At 38.3% G+C, this 21,994-nt stretch overlaps 1 protein-coding gene across 1 annotated transcript in view; it reads right to left on the bottom strand.

Moving 5' to 3' along the window:
• The window catches only part of gusb (glucuronidase, beta), a 40,908-nt gene extending 21,401 nt beyond the window's left edge, over nucleotides 1-19,507 (bottom strand). The window contains exons 1-6 of the mRNA XM_039756824.1: nucleotides 19,285-19,507; nucleotides 15,394-15,582; nucleotides 8,354-8,535; nucleotides 8,134-8,276; nucleotides 5,037-5,224; nucleotides 1,160-1,312 (exon numbers count right to left, since the gene is read on the bottom strand). Coding sequence (XP_039612758.1) covers nucleotides 1,160-1,312; nucleotides 5,037-5,224; nucleotides 8,134-8,276; nucleotides 8,354-8,535; nucleotides 15,394-15,582; nucleotides 19,285-19,491 — 1,062 coding nt within the window. The 5' untranslated portion in view covers nucleotides 19,492-19,507. The remainder of the gene's footprint in view (nucleotides 1-1,159; nucleotides 1,313-5,036; nucleotides 5,225-8,133; nucleotides 8,277-8,353; nucleotides 8,536-15,393; nucleotides 15,583-19,284) is intronic.
• Between the last annotated feature and the right edge of the window lie 2,487 nt (nucleotides 19,508-21,994).

Genomic DNA, 21,994 nt, shown 5'->3' on the forward strand with positions numbered 1-21,994 from the left:
ATGCACCTCTCTTTATCTTTAACCACTATTTACAACTGTGCACTTCAATATTTAAAATCTGGTGAGTTTAGAATTTTGAATACCTGGTTTGCAGCAGATCTCTTCAAAGCCTTTTCAGTCCAAAACAATAAAAACTGAAGTCCCCTTACCTATTAAATTAAGACAAGTCCCTTAATTGTGTATTTCACACAACTCCTTGTCTGTGGATGTGTTTTTGTGCAGCCAAGACCATCACTATATACTTGTTATAACTGAATAAAATACTCCAAAAATATAATCATTAGCGGAGTATTAGTTTAAGCAGAACATTTTGTAATGTATATTTTAGATTCCACAACATACTTTGTTATATTACTAATCTTAACAGCTGCTTCTGTAATTATCTAGTGTTTGTAAAAGGCCATCACATGGTATTTTGACCTGACAGACATCAAAATTTTTAAAAGAGCAGGCAGAAAACCAGTCATGTGCAATAATAGGCCATAACATAAGGCACAGCCTGTTATGAAGTATTAAAGCTAGTAGCTCTCCTTAGATTTCATTATTGTCAACAAAGAACAAGGCACTGGCAATTGGAAGGTTGCCGGTTCGAATCCCGTAAATGCCAATAGGGACTCTGCTCTGTTGGGCCCTTAAGCAAGGCCCTTAACCTGCAATTGCTGAGCACTTTGAGTAGTGAGAAAAGCACTATATAAATGCAAAGAATTATTATTATTATTAAGGAGCTGTGACAACAAGAGGAAAGAAAACAACATCACCAGAAAACTGAATATCTAAGTTCCATGTGGTTTATTCTATGGTGTCAACAGCAGGCAATGAACCCAAGGAACTCTCAACAAAAACCTGAAAGCCAATAACCCCTTTAAATAGTTCTGGCTTTGTGCTGGATTACCTGATTCGCTCATTAGCTGTAAAAACAAAAAATATGAATCTTGAAGTGTAGCCAATCTGGTTTAATTTATCCAGTATATAAAAAAAGATACTAAACAGATATATTATAAAGCACCTCTTTTGTCATAAAGATGTATAGTATGCAATGTAAAGCAACACAGTATTTGATTATCATAATCTTAAGTAAAACAAATCAGTGCATAATACCAAAATAGTTCATACAGTATAAATTAAATGGACACTGCTTAGCCATTAACTTCTTACTTACATCTGAATCCTCATGTTTATTGACTCCATGGAAATAAAATTGCTTCTCATTAATAAGAAACTCATTTTCAGTGACCCGTACAGTACGGATGCCCACTGGAAGAGTGTACTGATCTTCAAAAAGATAACTGTGACTTTTAGCCTTCATATGAACCTTAAATAAAAAAGTAAAAAAATTAAGTTATTACACATACAACATTAAGTATGGCAAAAGCATACAAAGAAATCAACCACTCAAAAAATAAAAAATAAAAATTATTGTGTGAAATACCTTTAAAGATTTTCACTCTTTTCTAAAAAAAAAAAAAAACTCTTACATTTACAAGAGATAAATAGTTACATCACAAATATTAATTCTATTTAAAAGCAGTTCTACTGGTATAGCACAGTAAAACTGAAAAAAGATGGCCTGAATACAAAAATATAATGCACTAAATAAAAAACTAAAAATAAAAGTTTCTGCTATAAAGGCAATAATTTTTGCGTAAGAAACAAGCTACAGAGAACATGAGGGAGAGAGGTGCAGACAGAAAGAACCACCCAAATACAGCAAAAATTAAAAACCTGAACTCCATTTCTGAATAGGTGCCATGAAGCTTGAGTAAACATGAATAAAGTATCAATAAACTGCAGATGACAATATCACATAATATATATTAAAAAAAGGAAAAGGGGAGTGAAAAGGATTAAGTGCTTTACCACCTGCAAAACCAGATTTGAAGTGTGAATTGTATTTTACACGGTTAATATTATTTAGAATACACTAAGCATTAAGCGTTAAAGAGGACGCAGCTTAAAATATAAACCCATAATTGGAACACATCACACAGTTGAAGAGACTGGCGTCCCACTACACTGTGGTACCATTTTAAATTGGCTTATTTATTTAATTTGTGGGGAAAACTGAAAACACAAGACATGATATGGAGCAAGAAAGAAGTTTTCACTAGTGAACAAATACAACCAGAAGGTGATTTACTAAGCAGACTGCAACTCAAAATATTACAAACGAGGTAGTTGTGATTATAATAATATAACAAACTATAAAGAGAACCTACTTTTTGGTCTTTGAAAATCAGTGCTCCTGCAAAAAGTGATGGCAATTGAGTTTATGATCTCTGAAGATTTTAAAAATAATAAAGCAATGAAAGGACGGCAACTGTGAAATGCATGGTAACTGATATTCACTGTTGAACATTTGCTGACTAAGCACATTAATGGGAATTTACACAAAAACTCTGAGTAAAGTGGGACAGAAATTAAAGTAAGATACTGTACATGGTTTTTGAATTAAAAAAACAGAAATATGTTTTAAGATAGGAGATTCACAGCAAACCCTACATTTTCAGGGGTATAGAATTTTCAACTGTACTTGCTCACTACTGATATAATTAAAATAAAAAGACTCCACTATTTTGCAAAATCTCCATTCTTTCCAATAATTAAACATCATGGATTAAGGAATCCTCAGCATTACAAAGACATCTACAAAAAAAACCAAAAAACTATACTGAATAGTAAACTCTAAGTGCGTTACTCTCTGTAATATGCATATCAAGAACCATCTAACATCTATAGAAAACAGGAATCAAAGCATGGTTTCACTGGAAGTATAAATTCAATTATTTCAGGTGGCTGGCAAAACCAGATTCTATATATATAATTCACTTAGGCAAGACACCCATGGAAAGCACGCCGGAAGGGGCGTGGATTCACTAAGCCGCCGACAATTAAGACGCCCATGGCGCATGCAGGAAGGAGCCACGCCCTCAAACTCTAAGACCATTGGATACGACGACAGCTCGCAGAACCACGCCCACCAACTCGGACGTGATGACAAAGGAAAACTGCCGTCATTTATGTTCGTATGTCGTAGAGTCCACATGCAACTCTGAGCCATGTTGACTGTTCATAGAGGCATGTTTCTCGCGGAAGTGAATCGCTATATGCAGCGTGTAAAACAGTTTGCGAGGGGTATCCCATGGGATCCTTAAAACAATCCTTTAAAACTGAGGTTAAAACACAATGAAGGAAGCAATCTTTAAAAACCAATAAGCCCTGTGCCTCTGTTTCATTACCGTCTCACCTGCTTCACCAATGCAGGCCCTGCAACAGTTGAGACGCTCTCTCAGCAGCTGACCTTCTCTGTGCCTGACCGGTTCACACAGAGGCAGCGCAAGAGAAAGCCGCACACACACACACAGGCAGCGCCAGAGACAGACAGAGGCACACACACAGGCAGCTGGTGGGCGGGTCTCCGTGAGTTTCACTTGCGAGCGGGCACATGACCAGGCAGTGTGTTTGCTTCGAGAATGAGGGTGGGCGCGGCTTGCGACCGGGCACATGACCAGGCAGTGTGTATGCTTCAAGTGCGAGGGTGGACGCGACAGGACCATCTAGGAAAAATCATGTTGCGGATGTGAATCGCTGTATGCAGTGTGTAAAACAGTTTGTTTGTCGCAGATGTGAATCGCTGTATGTGGCGTGTAGAACAGTTTGCGAGGGGTGTCCCTGTGTCTTTCCAGAAGTGTTCAACCATCAATAAATAATTATGCGGCATGTGTTATGCCGCGGGTTCACTATTGTGTTGTATTTTGCTCTCTCCAGAGTTCCATCTTTTCATTCACTTACTGTTGTATTTTCACACCAACCCGTTTTAGACAACCGTGTCTTTCCAGAAGTGTTTAGCATTCAATACATAATTATGCATGAGACTGAGCGTGTGTCTACCCGGCGCAGAGAGGCCTGGGTAAGCCGTTGAACCCCATTCGGGCTGCAAACCGTGGAATTCCCACTAGGTGCGACTCATACGCTCTCACTGATTACATCCCTCCCTTTGTACACACCCCCCTCCCACCTCGCTACTACCGTGGTCGGGTGTCTTGGTGGATTATATATAGAAAAGCAGCCAAAACCACACAGAGCAATGAAAAGTCTACGTGAGTCACAGGTGCATCTCGACTGTGCAAAGACGACAACGACTCAAGTGACGAGTTGGAGGTGGGCACATGAGCAGGCAGTGCATACTGAACGAGAAATCAGCAGATTAGCCTGACGGAGAGAGTGGAATAGACGTCCTTCTCCTCTCCTCCTGTTCCACCCTCCGCTCCTGAGTGCCGTCCAGCCCCAACCCTCTGTCTGGCTGGAGAAGGGGCGATGGCGGTCCGCCAGTTTTCAGTCACGGACGATTGTGTGTTGGTTCGTTCCGTGCATTGTTACAATGTTGCTTTGCTTGCTGATTTATTACATTACTAATTTTTAAAATGTTAATTTTCTCCCTGTGCTTAAAAATCATTAAAAAAACGGCCTGATTATGCGGCGTATGGTACACCGCAGGTTGGCTAGTATAGTATAATTCCTTAGTATAATTTGGAGTTTAGGAAGGTTAAATGACTTGTTCTGGGTCACACAGTAAGTTGAAGGTGGCAAATGAACTGGAAGATTTATTCATCAAATAGACATAGAATAGACATTGTATTGACTTTGGATACAACAACATTGTTCTGGTAATTTTAATAATTCACATTAGCTAGAAATAAACTACTGAGTATGAATTCAGGAGGTGCCAGACAGACTACCAATAACAGGACACTGCATACTGTAGGTCCTCTAAATATTGGGTAAAGTGTGTCTGCTGTCTGCACCCCTGTAATGTTAAGTCAAAACATTTTCTTTTAAATCGTTTTTACCTGTGATATGATTGATTTTACCTCTCAAATGCTGTGATGTATAGCTTTATAAAAACATTCTCTTTTCTGGGCGAAAATACTCCTTCATAAAATGATTAACAGTCAATGTAGAATTTATACTACACAACTGCTTGTAAGAAACTAAAGTTAATTGACTGGCCCACCTTGTACATTCAAATACGCACTTACCTCTAGAGTATATAGATAGCCGGGGTCTTTATGCATCAGGTAGGGCCACCAAAGATTTGCATTAGGCACCTTGAGTGCTCCAGAAGACGTATTGCCTGTGGCAACATTATTGCCCTTCTTATCACACAGAGTTACTGTCACTGTAGCTTCTGTGCTTCCCTCCACAGACACATTGTATAACACCAATCCTGGAGAATACAAACAAATTGAAATAATGGAAACCTCAGACGCAAACACGTTTATTTAATAAATAATTTATTCTATTATGATGTTGTTGTAAATATATGGCTCATTCTAGAAGGTTAACTGTCATGACAATTTCCTTTTAAGCAGTATTACTTGGGAAGCAAGACTTGAAAGTTTTCCACCAAGGACAGCAAAAATACATATAAGTTGGTTGGTAACACTAAACTGGCCTGATGTTGGGGAGTGTTTTTGGTGTTTTTGTGTTTGTGCTCTGTAATTAACTGGGAAGACTGATGGGTCTTCTCTAATTATACTTCTACAATCAAAGCAAGGTAGTCCTTTCAGATAAAGAACACAGAAATTTCAACGTGATACTATGATCATGGCACTACAGAGAGGCAATGTTTTGTGTGGTGGACGAATGGGGCTCATGCCCAGTCAGGACGCCTGCAGGATGGAAGGACCGAGGGAGGTGCAGTACCTCCCCTGTAACACGAGAAGGTAGACACCCTGGTGGGTGTTGGAGGCGCCAGGATGGTTGAGAAGCCATGGTATGCAGCACTTCCGCCACACTGGAAACTGTTGCAGGAAAGTCATCAGGAGGCACCTGGAGCACATCTAGGTGCTTTATAAAAAGAGGCTGCTTCACTCCATTCAGAGAGCTGGGGTTGGGTGGAAGAGGATGGAGCTTGCGAGGAGAGGAGTAGAGTCGGCAGAAGACTTAAGAGAAGTAAAAAAGGACTGAGCCTTGTGAGTTGTTTATGGTGCATTGTGCTGTGTGAACTGTAAAATAAAAGTGTGTGCTTTGATCAGAGTGCCTCTTGTGTCTGTCTGTGCCAGGTTAAGTGCTGGTATAGCACCATCTGCTGTCACATTTGCATATTAATTAGCAGATACAAATAACAATTTCACTGTACATGTGACAAAAATGATCCTATGAACCTATCAGTTAAGTCAAGTGTTGATTCCTGCCTTACCTCCATATTTTCAGAACACCTTTTCTATCCAGCTACCATGTACTGGAAAAAGAGGATTGAGAAAATTTTTCCTTACCCATGGGTGGGGTTAAGTGGGGGAGAGAAAGAGAGCAGGATATATCTATACCTAATCTATCCTTTTAATCTTTATAATTATAACTACCAACGTAACAATAGGCTGCATGGCAATAACTCTTGGGGAAATAGGAAATTAAGGTTAAAGCTGTCTCACTTCCAGTTAAGACTATAAAATGACATCAAAATTAGAATCAATGTCTCCATGATGGGACAGTTAACTTTGTGTGCTGGAATGTTAAAGGCCTGAATCATGAATTAAAGAAAAAGAAAGTACTCTCTCACCTAACAGTATTTTTACTGGAGACCCACTTACTAAGCAAGGATCAGTTCCGGCTGCAAAAGGACTGGACTGGCCAAATGTTTAATTCTAGCTTTACAAAGAAAACTAGAGGTGTGGGAATTCTCATACATAGAATAGTCTCATTTGTAGCATCAGATGTAGTATTGGATCCTGAAGGGAGATATGTGATGGTCATGGGTAACTTATCTAACTGTAAAATGATTTTGATAAATGCTTATGCACCTAATGTCAATGATAAGGAATTTATACAAAATTTATTTGCATCCATTCCCAATGTGAACACTCATAAAATTATAATGGCTGGGGACTTTAATTGTGTTTTAAATCCTCTCTTAGATAGGACTTCTATCACAGGGGGGACAACATCTAACACAGCTAAGATAATTACAAAGTTTATAACTGATCACAACTTATCAGACCCCAGGAGGTTTTTAAACCCAAACTCGAGAAAATGTTCCCTGCTTTGTTTATATACATTGTTCGTGTTACTGTTTGACACATGTGATAATCTTGATGTCAGCTTCTATTTAATACAAGCAGTACCACACTCTGTACTGCAGTACAGTGTAAATTAGGATGTGGATGGACGGGTATACCAGTTGTGTTGTTTAATGGTGCATTTCCCAGCTGGGAGGGTAGTAAAACAGAAGGACAGAGGAAGACTGTCTTCTGGGAAAATGTCTTCCCCAGTATCCTGGGTTGCAGCATTTGTCTGGCATGGCTCCCATTTGGACACACACAGGGCTGCCTGTAAGTTGTAGTTCTGGGGGGCAGCCCTGTTAGAGTTCCTGAGCACCAGCAGAGGGAGCTGTTGGGGGCTGGCACCCCTGACAGGGAGAGGTTTTACCTGGCCAGAAAGTGCTTCCAGATGGTAACCTGGACCAGACGTACTCCTGGGTTCAGGGTGATAAAGAACCACTCCACCTCTGCCAGGAGAGTCAGAGCTGGAAGAGGAGAAAGCCAAAGAAAGGAAGGATTGGATTCTGCTGTGCCGTATGAAAAGGAACATGTAAAGATGTATTGTGTTAATAAAAACATTTACTTCAGCAGGGACTTGTTTCTGTGGTTTGGGGCTCAGTGACACTCCCTAGTGGCCAAAATGGAAATTAAAATTCAACTTAAAAGTAATTTCAACAGTGTCTGTCCTTTTACGCAAAGTAGAGGCTCAGCATGGCACACCTTATTTTATCACACAGCACACATCAAGAGACATTTCATTTTACAGAGTGCTTTTCTCTATTGAATACACTCCCAAGCTTCTTTAATTAGAGCAAAGAAAACAGTACAAATAATTATATATATGGTATATTTACTTTAAAACATAATCGCATGTATATTGTAATCCTTGCACAGACTTAGTGTGTCAGTGGTGGAGACTCTACTGACAGACTTGTGGGGTGTAGTCACACACTTTGGTGTGAATTATTGCACCTGACGTGGTTAGGTTTTAGAGTTGGAAGAAATAGATTAAAACTTGGTTTACAGTAATTTTGCAATTGAGCTTCCAATTACTGTATTTCAATCTGAGCCAAGAAAGTTAAATACAAATTCTTACCTATGTTTTCATTAATCTTTGTTGTAACTGTGATGTCATCTATGTATGCTTTAGGTGTTGTGTACAAGATAACAGGCCGATGGATTCCAGCATAGTTAAAAAAGTCAAAATCAATATTTTGAACAAAATATCCAGGTGGATACCTAAAAGAAAAGAAATATTACTACAGTACCAATTACTTACTTTTTTGCAAGTAGCAGTTGCCATGTGTTACATCTACCTGGATGTGTCTGGATTGTATGTGACAGTCCCCGGAGGAAGACTGTGTAGGCTGAGCGTGTTGTTCACTGCAATAGTGATACGGCAGGAGGGTGAGGGGTCACTCTGAACCAGGCTGGTGATATCTGCTTCAAAAGGAAGGTGACCACCTTCATGCTGTGTGACTAGAACACCATTCACCCACTACAAGAAACAAAAAAGGACAATTCTGAGAACTAAAGGACAGTTCTCAATTAAAACAAGAAAACATTCTACTGTACATGCTGCTAGACAGGCACTGATAGATTTCAATCAATCAGGAGCTCGGCCAAGTAATATAAGAATAAATCTTCTCAGTCTTTGAAAAGAGATTACAGAGAATACCATTTATTTTGTAAGCATCAAATATCTTTGCAGTGGTCAGGGACAACTGCCAGTGCTTGATCTACCATTGCAACAGGGTAGCGACCACCCGATTGTGCCACACTTTAAATGATAGGATATTTAAAAAAAAATGTAAAAACTAAACATGGTTCTGATAAACCTCAGCTTCCATGATTTTCTTTTCAAAAAGGAATACTCTGTCTTTTAAAGGTATAAAATCATGCTGGAACACAAGTGACCAATGCTAGTGCTCTGCGTATCACATGGTGGGAGTAAGATTTTATGAAACATGATATTATAAAATTATAAACACACACGGTACACAAGAAAGTAAGCAACAAAAAGAGACGGTAATCCATTAAAATGTCCAAAAGTAGCAAAGACAAGTGGAAAACTGGTAAAACACAGTTAAACGTAATCACAATCAGATGCCATTGTAGACTGAAAGCAAGCAAGCAAGCATTCAGTTTCAGAAAGTATAAGTCTTGACTGTACTGGAATGAAATGGGAAAATGTAGCTATTGTATATAAAGCAGTATAGATTTTGTATGAACTTGAGAAGAATTTCAGATTTCCTTGCACGAATAATGTTCTATTATATTTACAGATCAGCTACTTCTCAAAAAGAATTCATTTAACCAAAGCTAGTTATTGATGTGTATCCACCTAGCACTAACAAAAAGGAAGGTAAATAACTATTAAAGTTTGGGAGGCTCTACCAGATAAACATAAAATACAAAGGTAAATCAAAAAGTCTTGGCAATTTGAAAATTACACAGTAACTGCAACAGATAGAAGCTGACGGAACACAACATGTTCACGATGATTAATACGTAGTTTGAACACATTTACAGCAGCACTCTGCCATTCATCTAGTTTTAGGTCAAAGGAATATTGACAGTACACTGTGGGGCTGCACCACTGTTGATCAACACATTATAGTGAGGTTTCTTTGGGCAGAAAGAGTGAAACCTGCTGAAATTCACTGAAGGATGTTGGTTTGTGCAGATCAGTAAGCTCTTTGGATACTGATCTTGCACAAACTTTATGGTACCCCAAGTCATCATGTACTATGGGATTTGCAGATCCAAACCTGTTATCCAAATGTGCTGTAACAATGGACAATGTAATCTGTTGGTCTTCTCTGATGAAGGCATTAGCCATTTCCATGTGGGCTTTTGTGTGCGATGTTGATGATCGACCAGATTGAGATTTATCATTTACACTTGTTCTTCCCACTTTAAATCTTTCAATCCATTCATAAACTTTTTGTTGACTTATGCTGTTTTCATTTCTGTATTAAATCAACAACCTTCCTTGAATTTCAGCAGGTTTCACTTCCTCTGCCCAAAAAAACTTACTATGGCATAATCCCACACAAGAGTGTTCATGTTCATTTGACCTTGGCTTCAACTAGACAAATGGCAGAATGCTGCACTATGGGTGTCTGAACTTACTCATAAGCCATTTAGAATGTATTATATTGCATTAACTTTTATCTGTTGCTGTTACTTGATAATTTTCAAATTGCCTTTACTATTTGATTTACCCTCATATTAAAAGGCCTTCTGCTCACTGACAAGGCCAGCATTATCCAAGTAATAAACACAATTACAGAGGTATGCAACTGGGGAAATCAACACACTACATAGCACCTCTGCCACAAATACTGCAAATCCATGCAGATGTGAAAACTACATGAGAGGATAATAATGCCACAAAATTCCTAACTTGCTGCTTCTGTACAATTACATGTTAAGCAACTGTTACAAGTTACAACAATGAACTTATGGAAAACAGCAAACAACTATTCGAGCTGAAGATTTTATTTACAAGCCTATATTGGAGTTCCATAGCATTATGAACATCTGTTCCTCCTAGAAAACTGACCACTAAATCAATAAGAACATAAATGCTAATTAAAGAATGTAGGCAGGTACCAACCGGTTCAATGCATGGAAAATATTTTTTATGCACAACAATGTCAGAGTGTATCAGGAATAGGACACAATCAGAAACACATCCAGCTAATCATAGTACTATGGCGTGGAACACAGTGTTGATTACTGAGGTTCAAGAATGCTGACATTACTTGTAAAGAATAAGAAAGAGTCAGTTAAAAGTTGGGCACAAATATGGTGGAAAAAATTGGCATATCAGAAGGAAAAAGTCACTGTACCCGGTCATGGATGGCGTATGGAGGCTGATGACCTTTCTCACTAACGTCAACAAAAACAAGGTGGTGTAACCACAGTAGTAAAGTAAAACAAACACTGAAAGACTAGGAAATCATTGATGGCGTGTAATAAGCTGTGGTTATGTAGCACACAATGGGTCCCTTGAAATTAGTTGAGCAAGTTTGAGTACTGCACACACAGGAAGCATGAGCTTTTGAATTGATGACCCGCCTCTCCCCCTCATGTCATGGTCTAAAGCCTCATCTTCAAAGGAAAAGCTGGATCCTGTGTGAATGAGCTTCTTGTTTGTGCAATACTCCGATTCTCAAATAGTACTTATTTAATAATATTTTAACAAAAAAATGTGTGTGTTTTGCGCATTGTAAGCATAATACTAGGTGATTGACATGTGGATTATGCAACACAAGTAAATAAAAATGTTATTATAAACATGATAATTTTGTTTGTTGTTGTTCAGTACTGGCCCCACTGGGACCCCATTGAAACTCATTGTATGATAACTTTTTGATCTCTGTTCTCAATGAAAACATGATTTTTCTTGGCCATCTCTAAAAACAGCAAGGGGGTAAGTAACTGGATAAAATATATATACTAGGGGGTTCCCCCCTGCTCGCCAACCCCCCTCGACTTGCGTTATGCGCCAGCCACTTTGCGTCTCTTCTGCTTGCATTGTTAAAAGGCAGGCTGAACACACCCCAAGGAGACGTGGTCGCTCCTCCGAAACCCCCTCTTAAACGGTGATACAATGGGAAACAAATAATTTTTTTTACCTCCTCTTTGCTCGATCAGCTGCTGGATTGCTGCTGCTGCTGTGCCGTGTGATCTGCATGTTGCGCGGAGCTTCAAAAATGTAAAAGCTTGTACCGCATTTGTCCTACTCTTTGTCTTTTATTTCCGGCCCCGGGCGTAGTTAAATCTTTTGGCACAAAGTCTCGTCTCGCAGGACGGGAGTTCTTGATATTTTTTAGTTTAGAATTTAAAAATGGAATAAGAATCTGATGTTGGGAATAAATTATGTATTTTCTGGGCACCCGTGCCTTATGAATGTCTTCACATCCTTATACATTTTCCACATAATGCTACCGCAAAAACACTGATCAATACACTAACACTTTCAACAGAAGCACAATTTTTGTTTAAGTCTTCAAAAGATAGTTGAGAATAACAATACGTTTTTCACTGCTTAGATGGCCATCTCCTTTTTGTGAGAGCAGATCCATTTTAATCACCAGCACCTGCTTTAAAAATGCTCTAGATTAATTTGCTACTACATGAAAACATGAAGCACTGACTAAATGAGTAGAGACATACAAACCAGATTCCAAAAAAGTTGGGACACTAAACAAATTGTGAATAAAAACTGAATGCAATGATGTGGAGATGGCAAATGTCAATATTTTATTTGTAATAGAACGTAGATGACAGATCAAACGTTTAATCCGAGTAAATGTATCATTTTAAAGGAAAAATATGTTGATTCAAAATTTCACTGTGTCAACAAATCCCAAAAAAGTTGGGACAAGTAGCAATAAGAGGCTGGAAAAAGTAAATTTGAGCATAACAAAGAGCTGGAAGACCAATTAACACTAATTAGGTCAATTGGCAACATGATTGGGTATAAAAAGAGCTTCTCAGAGTGGCAGTGTCTCTCAGAAGCCAAGATGGGTAGAGGATCACCAATTCCCAATATGTTGCGCATAAAGATAGTGGAGCAATATCAGGAAGGTGTTACCCAGCGAAAAATTGCAAAGACTTTGCATCTATCATCATCAACTGTGCATAACATCATCCGAAGATTCAGAGAATCTGAAACAATCTCTGCGCGTGAGGGTCAAGGCCGTAAAACCATACTGGATGCCCGTGATCTCCGGGCCCTTAAATGACACTGCACCACAAACAGGAATGCTACTGTAAAGGAAATCACAGAATGGGCTCAGGAATACTTCCAGAAACCATTGTCAGTGAACACAATCCACCGTGCCATCCACCGTTGCCAGCTGAAACTCTACAGTGCAAAGAAGAAGCCATTTCTAAGCAAGATCCACAAGCTCAGGCGTTTCACTGGGCCAGGGATCATTTAAAATGGAGTGTGGCAAAATGGAAGACTGTTCTGTGGTCAGACGAGTCACGATTCGAAGTTCTTTTTGGAAATCTGGGACGCCATGTCATCGGACCAAAGAGGACAAGGACAACCCAAGTTGTTATCAATGCTCAGTTCAGAAGCCTGCATCTCTGATGGTATGGGGTTGCATGAGTGCGTGTGGCATGGGCAGCTTGCATGTCTGGAAAGGCACCATCAATGCAGAAAAATATATTCAGGTTCTAGAACAACATATGCTCCCATCCAGACGTCATCTCTTTCAGGGAAGACCCTGCATTTTTCAACAAGATAATGCCAGACCACATTCTGCATCAATCACAACATCATGGCTGCGTAGGAGAAGGATCCGGGTACTAAAATGGCCAGTCTGCAGTCCAGATCTTTCACCTATAGAGAACATTTGGCGCATCATAAAGAGGAAGGTGCGACAAAGAAGGCCCAAGACGATTGAACAGTTAGAGGCCTGTATTAGACAAGAATGGGAGAGCATTCCTATTTCTAAACTTGAGAAACTGGTCTCCTCGGTCCCCAGACGTCTGTTGAGTGTTGTAAGAAGAAGGGGAGATGCCACACAGTGGTGAAAATGGCCTTGTCCCAACTTTTTTGGGAAATTCTGAATCAACATATTTTTCCCTTAAAATGATACATTTTCTCAGTTTAAACTTTTGTTCCGTGATTTATGTTCTATTCTGAATAGAATATTAGAAGTTGGCACCTCCACATCATTGCATTCAGTTTTTATTCACGCTTTGTATAGTGTCCCAACTTTTTTGGAATCCGGTTTGTATATAGTTAAAGCCAGTTGTAATCTTATTTACATTCTGAATAATAATTGTTCATTCACAATAAAAAATAGAGAATGTTGGGCACACAAACTCAAACAGAACCTATTTTAATGCATTTTGGATTATATTTTTAAGCAGAGAAAAAGATGTAGACGTTTGAAAAATGTCGCAAGACACTAAACAGGTACCTTCCCTTTCTTAATCTAATTGAAGTATGTCAGAGGCAGAATCTATTAAAATACTTAAAACAAATACAAACTCTGATGTTTTCTGTGGGCTGACCTGTTATTTATATTGTACGGAAGCTCTGTTTTGAAGTTTGAGTGGAGTATGAAACACTAAGGACATTGTTAATTAAAAAAAAATTACTATTAGGACACTTTAATAGCCTAAATACATTTTCATTTACAGACAGATCAATATTCCATGCCTGATTCATTATGAATTGCATAACATTTAAGATTTCAGTCTGGTTTCTATTTTGACAAAATAACATTTTCAAAACTCCTTTATACAATTCAGGTTTGTTGGGGACAAAAATCCATTCCAGCAACACTGGGTGCTTACAAGGGTTCATACTCACTCTCGGCCAATATGCAATCAGTAAATGACATAACAGATACATTGCTCTAAATTTTAAGGACTCTGTTCCTCTTAAATATATATATTTCTTACGTAGGTGTGCGTTATTTATCCATTTTACACTATTTATTCTTATCTAAATTTAATTTGTTTTTCTCTGTATGTAATTACTTCTTTGACATGCTGTAAAGCACTTTGAGCTAAATCCTTTTTCTGAAAATGTGCTATAGAAATAAATGTTATTGTGTTTGGAATGTGGAAGGGAAACTAGAGAAAACGGTGGAAACCCAACACAAACACTGAGGTTATGACAAAATAAATGTTTCAGCTTTCCTTATTCAAGAATATTAGACTTACCTCCAGCTTACTACAAGGAGGAGCAGACAGACAGAGAGAGAGAGAGAGAATGAAAAGAGAGGATATTACTAATCTCAAGGGAAAAATGCACTGACATAGCAGAAATACACAAAAAATATTAATCTTAATAATTTGAATATATCACCAATGAACAGCTTACAGCAGTGTACAATTGTATGAGTTTCCAATATTCCTGACTTAGTTTCCTCATTCTGCAGTCTTAGCTTTACCATCTGAACAACATAAACCTAGTGCACAAAAACTGACTTTTTAAAACAGACATTAAATATTTTAAATTGAGCTTCAAAATGAAAAGTAAATAACTGGGATATACTCCTGCATCTGTTGTCTTATAGATATTTTTACCTTATGTACAAAGACAAGTTTTCTTTTTGATTTATCCGTCAAAAACTATGTGGTTTTAAATACCACTAGTCTCATTTTCGGATTGGTCAAGAAATACTTGTATTATTTTAGGCATTCAGCACTTTTAAGTTTTTAGTTTATTTTCCATTTATCAAAATGTTTTATTCATTGGTCTGTATTTTCTATTTACAATTTTAAAGAAGTAAATATACTACACAAACAGCAGCTGTGCAATGAGGAGTCATTATTTTGCTGCATTTGAACAAAAAAAAAAAAAAAAAGGACTTACAACAACTGAGTAATAGTGAGCACTTCCTACACGGAGCAGGACTCGTGGGCCAGGGTCACTCGACGTCCAGTGATGAGGGATGGAAGCCTCTCTCTCATACCAAACCCACCCAATGAAGTCTCTCAGCTGCACATCTTGAGTGATGTCATTGAAACTTGCTGGCACAGGCATATCAATCACAGAGCCACTCTTATGAAAAAGAAAAGACAATATCGTGTTTACTATATGATGGACCTAGAATAGTGATAATAACAATGAGCTGAACACTTAAATCTATGAGGTGCATTCATTTTAAAATATGTGCTATTAGGAAGAACACAGAACACACAGCAGCTGTTGGGCTTAGGTTCTTTATTATTGTTACATAAAATTATAAGTATGCTTTGATACCTAATTACTTGTTTATGGACATATTTTACACTAACATACTCTTAAAATATAAAGTTTTACATCAGTTTTACCAATATTCCTTTTTATTAAAATATACCGTCCATTTTAAAGACCAATCCAGATCCTTAAAATTCTCAAAGGCATTGATAAAGCAGACCCAGCAGAATTCTTCCAACTTAACGGTGAATCATACAGTTGTGGACACCAGTGGAAATTAAGAAGAAGTGCATTTAGCACTGAAGCCAGGAAAGACTTATTTATGGAAAGAGTTGTGGAAATCTGGAATAAACTATCAAGTTATATACAGTAGCTGAAGAAGATACCTTAACAACCTTACTGCTCCTTGGTTTTGACTTCTGGCCCAGGCATTGTCTGCATGTTCTCCCCTTGCCTATATACGGGACACTTTTCTTTTTTAACCTTTCCGGGGTTGACTCTTAAGTTAAACAAGATTCTATAAGGGTAAACTCCTGTCCCCATGATCCCATAACTCAATTGAGTAACTTGGAGGATGGATGTGAAAGTATTTTCTTTAGGACATTTTATGTTAATGTTCAAGTTAGATATTGAGATCCAATTAAAGAAAACGTGATTCTTCAAAAAATACAGCCTAGCCAAGTTTAAATGATGGCCTGTTCAGTCACTTCAAAACCTGTTCTGTTCACACAGCTAACCGAAAATGAAACCCAAACAAGCGATCAACTGACAAGGTACCTGGATGGCACTGTAGTACCAGCACAAAGGGCTAGGTGTGAAGTAAAGCTGTATCTTCTCACAGACCAGCTATACAAGATGATTGACATATTATTTCTCCAAGCAGAATTCTACTATTGTGGAAGAAAAGACTGCATTTCTACTTGTATAATACAAAGCCTACTGGCCTGGCTGTCTTTAGTTAATGTTATGTGGAGATAAGTTACGATAAGTTTGCTATGCATTATGGGATTGTAAAAAATAAATGTTTTGCTGAATATCTACAAAAATAAATGAAAACATTTGGTCCCACTTAGGCAATACAAAATGAAGTTCCTGAAATAGCGTGACTATTTTAAGAAAACCAGTGGATTTTGAAGATTTTTTTCCTCTTGTTTACTTTCTTTACTCATCTATAAAAAAGTCATATCTTTGATGATCAGCTCAAAAAACTACCGACTGTTTGATTGCTCTTGTCCAAAAAAACTGTCATATTGACCAACCTACTATTCTCTTTTGCTCTTTAAGAAAGGTGAATTGCCTCCACACTACCAAGTTTACAGGATAATCTGATATTCCAGGCAAATTACAGAAGGATTTAATAATTTGTATAAAATTGTACATTACAAACCAAGAAATGTTGAGATCACATGGAGTTCTGTGACCAACCTGATTACTGCAGTAGGAAAATAAAAATTAAAAGAGAAAATGCAGACATGGAATTACTAGAAGGTGTGCAAAGAACAAATAAAAACATCCTCAGGCTAAGAGCAAATTCTATTAATAACAAGCAAGTATTAATGCAACACATCAAAGCCAACTCTTAAAGTAGATTAAGCTTTGGTTAAGAATGCACCATCAATATGGAAACTCCTTATGCTTATTCCACTGCAATAAATGAAGAGCTGCTGTACATCTATTGTTGGAAACACAAGCTATAGATAGATAGATAGATAGATAGATAGATAGATAGATAGATAGATAGATACTTTATTAATCCCAAGGGGAAATTCACATAATCCAGCAGCAGTATACTGATACAAAGAAACAATATTAAATAGTAATAAAAATGAAAAAAATTAAAATAAAATTAATGTTAGCATTTACTCCCCCGGGTGGAATTGAAGAGTCGCATAGTGTGGGGGAGGAACGATCTCTTTAGTCTGTCAGTGGAGCAGGACAGTGACAAAAGTCTGTCACTGAAGCTACTACTCTGTCTGGAGATGATCCTGTTCAGTGGATGCAGTGGATTATTCATGATTGACAGGAGTTTGCTTAATGCCCGTCGCTCTGCCACAGATGTTAAACTGTCCAACTTTACTCCTACAATAGAGCCTGCCTTCTTAACAAGTTTGTCCAGGCGTGAGGCGTCTTTCATCTTTATTTTATTTGTCCCTTGAAGAAATTTGGCTTTTTACAGAAGCTTAATAATAAAAAATTTAATTCTACTATAATAAATAATAAACCTCCCTCAAACATACACCAGAATGACTACAACAGAAGAAAATTAAAAAAAAAAAAACTTCTCATTTGGCTAAAGATAAGGGAGCAGTGAGGCTTTATAAAGATGTATTGCTGTTGGTACAGGAGGACACAATTTAATTAATGAAATAGCTGTGTAGTGTTGCCTGTGCTACTGAAACCTTGGAGCTGTTGAAAGTAGCGTATGGTGAAGGAGCTATACAAACATCAACAAGTGTCTTTGAGAGGCATAAGATGTTCAAGGATGTGTGAGATGTAAACAGCGATGCTAGACATGGATTCTCCATCATGACAATTACCCAAGCTGTGATGAGCATCAGTGGCGGCAACTTCCTGGCTAAGAAATCAATTATCAATTTGGATCATCCACCCTATTCACCTGACTTGTGATTACCAGCTCTCCCCCCAAAATAAAAACTGCCATAAAATGAGTAATTTTTTTCAAACATTTTTGCCATCCAGTGTAATGTGACAAAAAAGCTTAAAGGTATTCCAGGAACAGAGTTCCAGGTATGTTTCCAGCAATTGTAATGTCTGATAAAGTGGATATCTGCAGAAGGAGATTGCTTTGGTGGTGACTGTAGCCCCTAGTGCACAGATACACACACATTTTGTTCTGCAGGTTCACTCCGGGTATTAATCTGTCACACCTCAAATAGCCCCAGTAACACTTCTGAATAATTCACTTGGCTGTAAGTATTCGATGCTCATGTGTAAGAAGTGATTTATTGAACAGGACATCATGTCCAGATTTCAAAAATTCTCAAAGGTATTGAAAGAGCTGATCAAGTAGTTAAGTTGTATGGTCAATCACTTACTTGAGGAAACTGGTGAAAATTAAAGGGAAGTGCAACATTCAAGGCAGAAAAACAGGAAATGCAAACATGTCTTAAGCTTTAAACAAAGTACTGCGCCTTGCTACTGAAATGGCAACCTTTTTCGCTCCCTAGATGAAATACTGGTTCAACTATGATTTGTTATAAGATAAAAATTACTGTCATTGGTTGAATGTGTTGGGTTTATGCATAATTTATTGCAATACGATTAACTAAACCTAATACAAAGCAGATTGGGCAAGGATGTTACCAGCTAACGAAACAAACGACTGTTTAGCTAGTTAACTTAAGTGCTCGGGACCATCGGCCACTTAAACTTTTGTTGATGCTGTTTGGATAAGCTTTAAGAACACAGACAGTAAGACAAGCAAGTGATCGCCCAATGGCCTCACTCGTCTGGGGTAAAGTAACCCCTCAGCGTTCCATTTCATGGCAACACACTAACTTTATTTCTCCTACATCCCTTACTACTGACAAGACGCGCGCGCACCTCTTCCAGTCGTCGCTTATACCACTGCTCTTCAAAGCCCCTCTTCCGATTTGGAGAGAAATCCGCCCGAAACTTCCAAACACCGCTCAACTCCTTCAGCTCTCTTGTGGGGTTCTCTCGGGGGGTCAGCATACCCCCTCTTAATGCCACACAAGCACTGCACGCCAGGCAGAATGACAAGATGAAGCTTAGACGTCCCGCCGTCATGTTTGCCTGTAACGGTGGTTCGAATCACATGACCGGTCACGTGAGTTCCATTCGTCAGTTTCCGCCACCACGGTGCTCAGATCCGGCTTCAGCTGTCACACATTGGCTGTTGGTCGGAGGTTTTGTGTTCATTTAATTTCAAAACTTTACATGTTTATATCGTCATGTACACTGTACAGTGAAATTCATACTTGCAAGTGGTAATCCACTTGAAACACGTTGCCCTTTCCGACGCCGTGATTACCGTGCATGCTTTATTACTTTTTTTATTAATTAGTCATTAGCTGTTGGACTTCTAATGTGTACATCTTATACTGCACATTATAATTTACCACACAATCTGGTGGTTTTCCATTAAGCTACATTCTTGTTTGTGGATACCCTTTAAACATTTTAACCAAAATGGGAGCTAACCTATACAAATACAGTAAAATACCATTTTATGCAAAATGGGTCTTTAGTGTGGCGATTTTCCAACTTTTTTGACTTGTGGACTTGGACTGGTAGATTATTGAGAAAATCTTCGCGTACCACGGAGGTAAAACCATTCTAACTGCGTATCATTATTTGACCAACAAGGGTCTGAAGCAGAAATCCGTAAGTGCCGATACCCTCTTTTTAAATCTGATTTCTTAACATAGTGGGTATTCTACTGTCCAGATTTAATTACATTAGATCGGAGTCGCGGGCCTCCTTGGAGCTTCGAGCGTCCTCATTTAATGTGATTTCGTTCAAATTGCGGGCTCGATTTTCACGGGCCGGCGGTTGGTAAATTTCATCCCAGGCCGCTTTACATGCCGAGTATAAACCTGTTTCTCTTAATGTCCTGATCAGAATAAACTATTTTTTAATTTGAGCAAGTACAGTCACTCTGTGGCACAGTTTTAAGTCGGCGACTCCAGCTGAAAAAGTGTTTGTTGTGAATGAATAGACATGAAATTAAAATTCTGCAAAAGTGTATTATTACAGTTCTTAAAATCTTACGTTAGATGGCAGCAGAGTCCAAAGTTTTTGATAAGTCGCCGTTTTCTGCGATTAAAAGAAGCCATTCTCTCTCCGTTTATTAGCAAGGGCCCATTCGTTCTTTATATAAAATATTTAATCCGTTTCAGGATGACATTCTCGGGTTGAATTTTAGCAACATCCGATGCGAGGGAGGAACCAGCACAGGTTTGGACATAATTACATCGCTGGGCCGCCTTCTACAATTAGCTAATGACCCCAACACACTTGTTTATGGCATTTGGTAAGAAAACCCAAAGAAGACCCCTGTAACTTCCAGATCGGTAGTGATGGGGCTGGGATGTGAATCTAGTTTCTTAGAGGTGTAAGGCAACAATGCTAACCACTGCAGCACTATGCTGTACTCATTATAGAATTTAGTATAATTGACATGTCGTGTATACTTAGTTATAATTATTTTAAAAGGTTTCTTCAAAAAAATTTTAAAAGCTTTATTTTGGGTGGTCTATATTAGGATTAAACTGGTTTGTGAACCAGAGATATGAAAGGGATATGGAAAAGAAGTACACATTTTATACATGATTGACTTTTCGTGTGTATTATTGTCCCTATTTTGAGGAGACATGTAAGCATGAATTTGATTGTACAATGTGCACATGACAATAAGTCTGAACAAGCAGCAAGCAGTTTTGGGCCTTGCCAGTACTTGGATAGGAGACCAAGCAGGAAAGTTTGGGTTGCTGCTGGAAGAGATGTTAGTGAGGCCTTCAGGTCTGTGGATCCCAGTGCCCCAGTGCAGTGACAGGGACACCGTGCTGTAAAAACTGGCACCGTCCTTCAGATGGAGTGTACATTTGAAGTTCTGATTCTCTATAGTCATAAAAGATCCCTGGGCATCTTTCAAAAAGAGTAATGTGTACCCTGATGTCCTGGCTAAATTGCCCACCACAGCCTGGTCATTCTGCTCCATAATTGTCCCCTATCTCTTATTGGCTAACTATCTCTCTCAGCCCTTCACCACCTAATAGTTAATGTGTGGTGAGCATACTGGCACAATGATGGCTGCCTTAACATCATTCAGATGGATGCTGCACATTGTTGGTATTTGAAGTGGTTCCCCACTATCTGTGTAAGGGTCTTTGAATAGGTTAGAAAAATGTTATATACATGTAATTATTAACTTATTAACATATATACACAGTGTGTAGTAACTATGAAAGTTTTTCCACATTCCATTTTTCTGTGATTCAGTGTGAAATGTTAATGTCATGACATTTTCTAACCTGCTTAATCCAGACCAGACTCACATCTGAAGACTGTACCAGCTAGCATTTATGTCTTCAATTTTTGGCTTATAATAATACATAGAATGCTACTGTGTTGAAATGAACAGTGCTATTTGCATTTTTAATGTAATTTCTGGAATAAAAAAAACCCAAAATAACTGTGTTAACAAGTATTCTCTTGAACCATTGACAGAGGTTTCTTTGGTTGTAATTAAAGCTGTGAATCTTTTCAGATAAGTCTCTGCCTGCTTTGT

Source organism: Polypterus senegalus, chromosome 6, assembly GCF_016835505.1.
Source record: "Polypterus senegalus isolate Bchr_013 chromosome 6, ASM1683550v1, whole genome shotgun sequence".
NCBI lineage: Eukaryota > Metazoa > Chordata > Cladistia > Polypteriformes > Polypteridae > Polypterus > Polypterus senegalus.